Source organism: Eurytemora carolleeae, unplaced genomic scaffold (genome assembly GCF_000591075.1).
Source record: "Eurytemora carolleeae unplaced genomic scaffold, Eaff_2.0 scaffold13, whole genome shotgun sequence".
Lineage (NCBI taxonomy): Eukaryota > Metazoa > Arthropoda > Copepoda > Calanoida > Temoridae > Eurytemora > Eurytemora carolleeae.
The window spans coordinates 195,472-207,298 of NW_019402181.1; the positions used below are offsets into that span (position 1 = coordinate 195,472).

The 11,827-nt window shown below is 34.0% G+C and overlaps 1 protein-coding gene across 1 annotated transcript; it reads left to right on the plus strand.

Annotated features, from left to right (window-relative positions):
• Window positions 1–1,240: 1,240 nt before the first annotated feature.
• LOC111718179 (uncharacterized) lies at window positions 1,241–7,391 on the plus strand. Its single transcript, XM_023493701.1, has 6 exons — window positions 1,241–1,580; window positions 2,591–2,679; window positions 2,749–2,826; window positions 3,068–3,166; window positions 5,679–5,780; window positions 6,112–7,391. Exons 1-6 carry the CDS (start codon window positions 1,421–1,423, stop codon window positions 6,919–6,921), a joined length of 1,338 nt encoding a protein of 445 aa, XP_023349469.1. The 5' UTR covers window positions 1,241–1,420; the 3' UTR covers window positions 6,922–7,391.
• Window positions 7,392–11,827: the final 4,436 nt, after the last annotated feature.

Below are 11,827 nucleotides of genomic sequence, written 5' to 3' on the forward strand. Positions count from 1 at the left end.
CTCCCTCTACTATTCAAACAATAGCTGGAACTGGTGCTAGAACTAGAACTAAAACCAAGAGACTAAACAATATCTTAAATATCCATCTCCCTCTACTATTCATACAATAGCTGGAGCTGGTGCTAGAACTAGAACTAAAACCAAGAGACTAAATAATATCTTAAATATCCATCTCTCTTAACAATTCATAAAGTAGCGACCCCAATCATACATTTTCCTTTTATAAAATCTCTCATTTCTTTCTCCGTTATTTTCTTAACATCTTCCTGTTCTTTCTTTTCCTTTTCATTTTCTTTTCATCCTAATCCATCATATTTCCGTTCTCTAAACCACTAGACCCGATCCGACACTTCCAAGTAAGATGTTTCTCAAACAAAATGCAAATTCTTGACTTTTTGCAAACATTCCCGTCAAACAAATATTCTAAGAATCCATCCCATCCATCCCATCCATCCAGCCTATTCGTTCAATTCATCCTATCCATCCTATCCATCCCATCCATCCAGCCTATTCGTTCAATTCATCCTATCACTTTGAAGAAACTTTATTGAATCCTTTTTTATATCGTTCCGGTCCGTATATTTAGATATTGAAACCACTTTTATATTGAACGTTAAACTTTTTACTTATTCAGTGACGGAAACTTTAACTAAACAAAGAACGGTATCGTTCTTTTACTCTTGCTACTCTTGCTTTGTATAAATAGTGCATACATACTGAAATAAAAACTTTGAAAAAACTAAAATTTTGAGAAAATATGTTTGTTTAACTCTGAGCTGTGTAAACTGACACTTGAAATAACCCTGTGATAAAGAGACCCAATATTAGTTGAATTTGAGTTGAAAAATATTGTTTTCTAGTTTTGACCACTGTTTCATATCTGAAGGGGAAATCAATTAGAAATTACAGGTATTTATATCCTCAGGATTAAACAATTCAGAGAGTTCAAGGATAAAACATATTTGTCTCCAAATCTTTTTGTTTTCATATTTTTAGATACTAAGAAAACCGAATGAGTGTAATTAACGACTCTTGTTTTGTATAATTTGATTGGTTGGTGGTTACGCCTGCAGGTTGTACCGTCGCGGTTCCTCGGTACCAGGGACCCGTAATCTGCGCCTCACACAACCAAATAAACTCCTTTATCGCAAATATAAAAATCTACCAAACGATTGAAATTTTTGCGAATTTTGGTGGAATTGCGATCTTAGGAATTTACATTGAAATACTGTGGGCGGTAGATCTATTGACACTTGTGTATGTATTTGTGTAAAATGCATATATTGTATGTATATAGCTCGGGGTGGATACCGTCCCACGCGCCCTGCAACCCACGGATACCAGCCATATATGGTTAGTAAGGCCGAAGAGGGGCTATAGCAAATACGCGTAAATGAGCCTAGAATCGTGAACAGATCAGATGATCCAGCAATCATCAACTAAAATGAAAGTGTTCCTCAAACATATTGATGACGGTGATCTGAATGATGAGATTAATGATGATGAAACGCTCCCAGCTCGTTCAGGCTCAACTTCAAGGGAACAAGATTCGTCTGAAATAGATACAAAAGTGACTTTTGGTAAATAATTTTATATAATTCTCTTTTTTTCATCATCCCATGTAATTGGGTTCCCGACATGACATCATGCTTACTTAAACATAATGACAAACGCTTTAAATTATGAGAATGAAATGAACAAATTCTTGGTAAACACTTGAGGTTTTTTTTCAGAATATTTGCAATCAACATTTATTTTTGATAATTGTCAGAGAGACAAAAAACATTTTGAATTATGAAAAGCGAGCATTTTTACAAACTAACTTGCAGAGTTTCTTGATTGTCTAATATTCCAAGTCATAAAATACTAAAGTGTACAAGAAAATTTTATTGATTTCCGTCCTATGGTGACTATTTTTGGTAAGGGCTTGACCTTGATTTCTGCAAAATGATGATTGACGGTTATTATTATCATCTACAAAAATATAACTAGAACTGAAAACTTGTGAAAATTAGCTCCTCGCGGAATAACTTACAGAAACAATTTTATGTTAAAAACTTTGGATTAAACAGTGTCCAGATTAATCGTATATAGTTTTTAAAAAAAATAGAACTTCAACAATCATCAATCAAATTTTTATACTCTAATATCATAAACACTTTTTCATTGTTATTATAATTACTAATTATTTTTGATAATATTTTGATAATTTATATAATGAAGAAGGTCCCACCATCCCTGATAATATTTTGATAATTTAGATAATGAAGAAGGTCCCACCATCCCTGATAATATTTTGATAATTTAGATAATGAAGAAGGTCCCACCATCCCTGATAATATTTTGATAATTTAGATAATGAAGAAGGTCCCACCATCCCTGATAATATTTTGATAATTTAGATAATGAAGAAGGTCCCACCATACCTGATAATATTTTGATAATTTAGATAATGAAGAAGGTTCCACCATACCTGATAATATTTTGATAATTTAGATAATGAGGAAGGTCCCACCATCGCTGATAATATTTTGATAATTTAGATAATGAAGAAGGTCCCACCATCCCTGATAATATTTTGATAATTTAGATAATGAGGAAGGTCCAATTATCCCTGATAAATCCAGATCTCTTAGAGCAAGAAGTGTACAGAAAAGACTTCAAACTGAATTAAAAATGGTAATTTTTTAAACGAAAATAGATTGATCCTTGTAACGGAAACATTTATTTATTTAATTTTTCTTGCAGAGTGGTCGGAAGAAAAGGGACCCTGCGGGTAAAGGAGCAAAGATGACTAAATATAGAAGAAAGGCAGCTAATGCTAAGGTACACAAATCCCAATTTTAATCTAATTAGAACGTTTAATTAAATTTGATTATCCTTGACATACGACAAGATAGAACTTCTTAGCTTATCAATTACGCAGAATTTAAATTTGAGAAAATGTTTTGATTTTATAACTTCTAGAAAAATGTTAGATTAATCGATTTTATTAATAGTACATGCCAGGTACTGTGGGATATGTCATCGTAAATACAAGTTTTTTTTTAAAATTATTTTTTTTTAGGAAAGAGAAAGGATGGCTAAAGTTAATGAGGCTTTTGAAAGACTTCGTGAAGTTATGCCTGACCTCAATCTTATTCTTCAGGACGAGAAGGATACAAAGGTAGGATATAAGTGAGTAGAGTGTAAGGAGTAGGAAGTAGGGAGACTTACCACTGTCGGTTTTAGTGAAGGAAGGATGGTATGAGTAGGGAGTAGGATGGATTGTTAGAATGGTAGGATGAAAAGATACGGAGTAGGAACTAGGATGAATGGGTTAGCATGGTAGGATACGGAATAGAGAGCAAAATTGATGGTTTAGCATTGTAGGATGGTAAGATGCGGAGTAGGGAGAAGGATGGATAAGTTATCATGGTAGGATGGTAGGATACGGAGTAGGAAGAAGGATGGATAAGTTATCATGGTAGGATTTGTAAGATACGGAGTAGGGAGAAGGATGGATGGGTTAGCATGGTAGGATTTTTAGGATACGGAGTAGAGAGAAGGATGGATAGTTTAGCATGGTAGGATGGTAGGATACGGAGTAGGGAGAAGGATGGATGGGTTAGCACGGTAAGATGGCAGGATGGTAGAATACGGAGTAGGGAGAAGGATGGATGGGTTAGCATGGTAGGATGGTAGGATGGTAGGATACGAAGTAAAGAGCAGGATGGATGTGTTAGCATGTTATCTAAGTTATGGGTAGAGAGTAGCGTGATATTTTAAAAGATAGTTACATTTTGAGTATCAAAAGAAGTAACAAAGTAATATAGATACAAATGGGAGGACGAGGGAAGAAAGAAACCGTAGCTGTGGGGGAGGGGAAACGGGGGCTTAAAGAATATAATGGTCACTGTTTATTTGTATGCTGTAGACACATCCAATATCAAGATATAAATGTCTGCCAGATTAACTTTTTCCTTCTAGTCGAAGATTATCCATGTTTTTGTTCTGGGTGATACTTTTCTTACAACTTGTTTATCCTAGTCCACATGGAGACTTGTGGACGGATGAGTCAAACTAAAAAAATAATCTTTTTTAACAAATTAGATAATCTTTAATTTTAACGATATCCTCAATTCTTTAAACTTATCATTATTTCTGCAACCCTATCTCTTTTCTTTCTCACCCCGATATTTCGGTCATAAATCTTTCAGCTTTTAAAAGGTTTAAAATAGGAAACCACCCTTTTCGGAGTTTAGTCCAGGAACCCTCCCATTTAGTTTAACATGTGTGTGTCCTGTAGAACACCAAGTTTAGACCAATATTTATAAGTTGATGTAAATCTATTCTGAATCTTTTAAAGTTTAAACAATTTTAATATTTAAAGTTAAAAATTGGCCCAAACAAGGATCAAGAAAGGTGAAAAAGACAAACATATTCACTCCTTCTTTTAAACCTATTTTTGTTCAAGCATTGTTCAAGCATCCTTTGAAGATGAATAGTTTTATTTTTTATGCAATTTAGTTTATTCCGCTCAATCGTAGAATAAAATTCAACATTCACATTTCTGCACAGCCGGCAAATCGGGTAATTTAAAAAAGATCTGAAAAGATCTGCGGATATGACAGTAATATAAAAAATACATTTTATTTTGTATATTTTTCTTAAAAATATCTTAAAAATTATCAAAATATTTATGTATTTATGCCACACTTTAATCCCCCCAGACCTACCCACTCAGGGTTAGATTTGATGTCGGGGAGGATTTCAGATAAATTATTTGAACCCATTACCTAATACAGGGTTCCAGGCTAATGTATATATATTTTTATATATTTTAATTAATCATCACCAAACCTGAAACTAGCTCAAGCTTGCTAGAGATGACGTAGTTGTAGGATTGGTCATCTGAATATTATTAGGAGATATTCTTAGTTTAGGAACAGATTAGGAGATATTCTTAGTTTAGGAACAGATTAGGAAATATTCTTAGTTTAGGAACATATTAGGAGGTATTCATAGTTTAGGAACAGATTAGGAGATGTTCTTAGTTTAGGAACAGATTAGTGGATAATTTTTGTTTAGGAACAGATTAGGAGATATTCTTAGTTTAAGAACAAATTAGGAGATATTCTTATTTAAGAAACAGATTAGGAGATATTCATAGTTTAGGAACAGATTAGGAGATAATTTTAGTTTATGTTCAGATTACGTGATATTCTTAGCTTATGTTCAGAATAGGAGATATTCTAAGTTTAAGTTCAGATTAGGAAATAATTTAAGTTTATGTTCAAATTTGGTGATATTTTTAGTTTATGTTCAGATTATGAGATACCATAGTCCATGTTCAAATTAGAAGATATTCTTAGTTTATGTTCAGATTTGGTGATATTTTTAGTTTATGTTTAGATTAGGAGATATTCTTAGATCAGGTTCAGTTTAGGACTTAGGATACATTCGAACAGAAAACACTTGCGTCAAGTTCCTATTTTTTAACCCTTCTATAAATTTTTGCAACCTGACGATGGAAACCTTTCAAGCTCAAACTACTAGATCTAGCCTTATTCATAAATTAAGAAATCAAAGGTTTTCAACATTAAGTTGTAAAGATAAAAAGCTAAAATTAGAGTATAAGGCAAGTGTTCACAATTTAAAGTAATTTGTTTTGCCCTTTCATCTGATAATTTATTTAGGTTACAACATTGAAGGCTGCAATCACTTATATTTACGGTCTACAGAACCTACTCGAGGATATTAACACGGGAAATATAGATCCTGTAAAATACAAACTCCAGGTAAATACTTCTATATTTCTTTATTTCAATATTTCTATACTTCAATATTTCTATATTTCCATATTTCTTTATTTCTATATTTCTATACTCCAATATTTCTATATTTCTTTTTTTCCCTATATCTATACTCAATGTTTTGACTATGAAATATTTCTTTCAACTATAGCTGAGGTGTTTAACTGTTATCTTGCCAAATTATGTTTTCTCTGAATTTTTTTGCCTCGGCTAGAGTGCGGAGTGCCTTCAAGTATTTTGTTCTCTAAACTGACAAATTAATCTAAGAACTGAATAAGGAGAATATATAAGATGAATATATTCTATTCTACTCTAGGAACCCCAGGTGTGCCATAAGAAACCTCTGAAACCTACAAAATCTGCATCAAAAACCAGGAGCCTAAACCCAGCTAAACCCACAACAAAACCTCAGCTCAAGATAAGCCCTGTCACCCTCACAGTCAAGGGTTCAGGGAAAAAGTGTGAGAGAAGAGCTCAAGCTAAATATATCCTACCCCTCACACACCGACAGGAGTCTGAGCTCTGCCCCTCGGGGGTCTCACTCCCAAAACAACCCGAGCAAAATGTTATCCAATCCCAAATGGTTCAAAATCTGAAAGTCACTCCAGTAGCGTCTGTTCACCCTTCAAACTTGATCTTTTTGGAGCCAATTCAAGAAAGTGTTTTTGGTAAAGAACGTGCAGATAAAGTTGTTCCATTGCCGTCTATGCACACATTGCTTCCTTCAGTGTCGCACAAAAACGAAACCTGTGAATATTACGTTGTTTTGAAGAATTCTGATGATTTTGTATCCCCGGTTGAGGATTTCCGACTCCGAAGAGATTCCGGGGGTTCGACAGGGTTCAGTTTTAGGTCCCTATCTTCATCACCAGACTCAACGCTCTCAAACAGGGATATAGAAATGGATGGGATGGAAAATATGGATGGGATGGATAGCATGGATTGCGAGGATTATGAGAAGGGTAGAACGGTTGTCCCTGAATCTCCTACGGATCTTGTTCCAACCATAGATCAGCTGTTCAGTCGACCTACTCCGGACCAGAGAATAGACAATATGGAACAGTTTGTAATCCTTGAAGATATTCATCAGATTATCGGAGAAACCTGCAATATCATCTCGTCCTAACCAGAAACTAATCTCCGTGAATAATCTTCTAATAGCGATATTGTAAATTGTAGAATGGATTTAATTAATAATTTTATTTAAAAGATTGCTTTTAACATCTATAATTATTTCCAACCTAAATCCCAGTTAAACAGTGATATAGATTAAATGCCCAAGTTTGTTATTTATTAATTAGTTTACATTAATTTCCTGCCAACAACTGAGATGACAGTTTAAGAAATTTAAAATGCAGCGTAAATAATTGCTCAAGCATTGTCTCCTTGTTGCCTACATCCCTATATATCCTCCTGTCCTTAATTTTTTGTATCTATGTTTGCATTCCGCCATATTTGTTTTCTACTCTACCTGCTAGTCTATACCCATGAATCCCTAGTTCTACAGTAGTGTGAAACTAACCTATAATTACACTATCCATACTTAACATAATGTAACAGAATAATAAACTTGATTTAATAAATATTTATAACGTCTTTCTTCAGCTTTTGTTTTTACTTGTTTTGGTATACCATGGGAGCACGCTTTTTTGGGTATACCATAGGGAGCATGCTTTTTTTGGTATACCATAGGGAGCATGCTTTTTTGGGTATACCATGGGAGCACACTTTTTTGGGTATACCATAGGGAGCATGCTTTTTTGGGTATACCATAGGGAGCATGCTTTTTTGGGTATATCATAGGGAGCATGCTTTTTTTGGGTATACCATAGGAGCACGCTTTTTTGCTTTTGGTGCTGTTTCATTATAATAACACTGTTAGTCTATTCTATTTTAAGATTCAGGTAAGATTTATTGCCGGTCAGCGTGTGGTAATTTTCAGAATTATTGTATTAAAAGGTACACAGAATTAATGGCCACAGTTAAGCATCATTAATAGGTTAGGAAGATGGGAGTGAACAGGGGCGTATACAAGAGGGGGGGGGGGTTGGCTATGGATGCTGAACCCACCCCCCCTGGAAGAATGAAAACAATGGTTCCCATGGGAGATTGAGTGCCCTCCTCCCCCCTCCCCTCCCGGAAACATCCCTGTATACATACATACATACCTGGTCTTAATTTCTTAAATACCATCTTACCAGTACTGACCTGAGCTGTTCTGTTTTTACAGAGTTTAAGTAGGTCTTGTTCTGCATAATATTCAGAAGTAGTAATTATAAATATATTAAAGTTCTCTAACCTCACCATCCCACTCAATTACTGGGCTCACCTTTATACATTGTATATAGTAAACCTACCTACAGGGAGTCCCAGAATATATTACTGGGTTCACCTTTATACCTAGTATATAGTGAACCTACCTACAGGGAGTCCCAGAATATATTACTGGGCTCACCTTTATACATTGTATATAGTGAACCTGCTTACAGGGAGTCCCAGAATATATTACTGGGCTCACCTTTATACCTAGTATATAGTGAACCTACCTACAGGGAGTCCCAGTATATATTACTGGACTCACCTTTATGCCTTGTATACAGTGAACCTACCTACAGGGAGTCCCAGAATACATTACTGGGCTCACCTTTATACCTTGTATATAGTGAATCTACCTACAGGGAGTCCCAGAATATATATTACTGGGTTCACCTTTATACATTGTATATAGTGAACCTACCTACAGGGAGTCCCAGAATATATTACTGGACTCACCTTTATACCTTCTATATAGAGAACATACCTACAGGGAGTCTCAGTATACATTACTGGGCTCACCTTTATACCTAGTATACCTAGTATATAGAAAACCTACCTAGAGGGAGTCCCAGAATACATTACAGGGCTCACCTTTATAACTAGTATCTAGTGAACCTACCTTCAGGGAGTCCCAGAATACATTACTGGACTCACCTTTATACATTGTATATAGTGAACCTACCTACAGGGAGTCCCAGAATATATTACTGGGCTCACCTTAATACCTTGTATATAGTGAACCTACATACAGGGAGTCCCAGAATACATTACAGGGCTCACCTTTATACATTGTATATAGTGAACCTACCTACAGGGAGTCCCAGAATATATTACTGGGCTCACCTTAATACCTTGTATATAGTGAACCTACATACAGGGAGTCCCAGAATACATTACAGGGCTCACCTTTATACATTGTATATAGTGAACCTACCTACAGGGAGTCCCAGAATACATTACTGGGCTCACCTTTATACCTTGTATACAGTGAACCTACATACAGGAAGTCCCATAATATATTACTGGGTTCACCTTTATACCTTGTATATAGTAAACCTACCTACAGGGAGTCCCAGAATATATTACTGTGCTCACCTTTATACATTGTATAAGGGAACCTACCTACATGGAGTCCCAGAATATATTACTGGGTTCACCTTTATACCTTGTATATTGTAAACCTACCTACAGGGAGTCCCAGTATTTATTACTGGGCTCACCTTTATACATTGTATATAGTGAACCTACATACAGGGAGTCTTAGAATATATTACTGGGCTCACCTTTATACCTTGTATATAGTGAACCTACATACATGAAGTCCCAGAATTATCTCATCCTGATACTGATACTCTCATCCCGAGGTAGTCAGCTGTAGGAGCTGCAAATGTGCACATATCAGGATTGATGCTGAGTCCATGTAGGCGAAGGAGATCAAGGATGCTTCGTACATGTTCAAGATGAGAAACAAGGTCAGGGCTGAATATAAGGACATCATCCACATATACAAAACAGTACGGTTCTCCTTAGTTCTACACACAATGTTCGAGCTGGTCCTCCTTAGTTCAACACACGATGTTCGAACTCGACCTCCTTAGTTCAACACACAATGTTCGAACTGGTCCTCCTTAGTTCAACACACAATGTTCGAACTGGTCCTCCTTAGTTAAACACACAATGTTCGAACTGGTCCTCCACCAAACTAGAATTCGTATCTAATATAACAATTATTACATGTTTTATTTTACAAACATGCTTCTAGCTTTATTTTCTTAAAACCACAAAAACTATAGTATGACTTATGTCTTTGTAATCTTTTTGATTATATGATATAATCCCTTTAACTTTTCAATTTGATGGTGTAAATTTAGACTTATTGATCTAACAGAATTAATAGTTTGAAATATCTAAAGTCTAAAAAATTCGGTAATAAATATTTAGGTATAAGAAAATCAGAGTTTGTAACAGAGACTCAATACCATGTCTAATTGGTATCACTGATAATTTGATAAATTTCATTAAATGTTCCAATGGTTGAAAGGATGTCTGGTAAACATAGAGAATAGAATATATATTAGAGAGGAATTTAAAGAATCTCTTGGTATGAATTTTTTCAGTCCCTTTCAGCCTGAAAGAGAGTTCAAAGTGTACAAGTCATGTAAATGTTCACAAATTATATGCAGTAGAGTACATTAATACAGTATGTTCCCTAGACTATTCATTTCAATTTCGAATTTTTTAAACTGTTAAATAAACTTTATAATGAATTAGGCGAATAAAAAACATCATTTGATTTATAGTTATAACGGAAAATCATCGTTTGTAAAGTGAAAGTGAAATGATCATTGGTCAATTATGAAACCAGCCTATTATATAATTTGGTTTTCTTTTAACAATAATTTTAGATTTTCTATAAAATGATATTCCAGGGCCCAAAAGGTTATATAGCATAAATATGTGAAGTACACCTGTAGTATGGAAACAGTTCAACAAAATGGCCGTTTTACACTTTTTTCTAGTAAATTCCCCTCTAATATATATTCTATTCTCTATGCTGGTAAAGATTAGTGAATAAATAAATGTGTGGTATGAAAAAATGAATGAATTTATCTTGTAGATTTATTATTTAGCATCTGTTGATTGTCTTGAACCTAAACTATAATCAATCCAACCTCCCACACAAATCCTTATTCATCTAGACATATCTATCTATATACCTATCTATCTTTCTATCTTTCTATATATCTATCTTTCTATCTTTCTATCTTTCTATCTTTCTATCTTTCTATATATCCATCTTTCTATCTTTCTATCTTTCTATCTTTCTATCTTTCTATCTTTCTATCTTTCTATCTTTCTATCTTGTCATCTATTTATTCATGAATCTATTCTATCTATCTTTCTATCATTCTATCTATCTATCTTTCTATCTAACCAATTGTTTATTTATTAATTTATCTATCTATCTACCTACCTACCTATCTATCCGGCCATCAATCAGTATTCATTGATTTAAAAGATAGTATTTTCTACCGTAAATTTTACCGGAAGACAGCGTTGAAAGCTCTGGTAAGCTTTGCACTGTACTTTTTGAAGTTTATGAACTGCTAACTTCAGGTTTTAGTGGAGAATAAACCCCTAAGAAAGGTGTAACAATATTATGAAATTTAATCTACCATAAAGAGTTTACATCAATTGGTTAATAAATAGTCTGTATATTTTCACATGTGTTCACTAGGTTAGTGTTTATACATCAGCATTAAGCATTATAACTAAAACAAAAACAAAATTTTAAGGAAACAAACTGATTTATGTCTTCAAGGAACTAGCTAAGTTCAAATTATGTACTACATTTACTCCCTTCCATAAACATTAACATTACTTAGTCTGAAAGTTATAGAATAACCCATGAATATCACGATCAGTTTTGGCGTTTTAAAATAAACCTTTAATTGACATTTTTATTGTATATTGTAACTATTGTAATTAAAAAATAAATTTCACAGTAGCCCAGTTCGATTCTAGGTTATATCATTATACGATAGGTCAGCCATTAGTGACCTATACATATTAAATATATAATTCAAAGACCACTAGACATGGAGAGGTTATATATAATTGAAGATTCTGTTAGAAAAAATAGAAGCAGAATATCTATTAAAAATCAATTTATTTTTATAAAATGAATACTCCTTACTGTTTCTCACACCAGACAA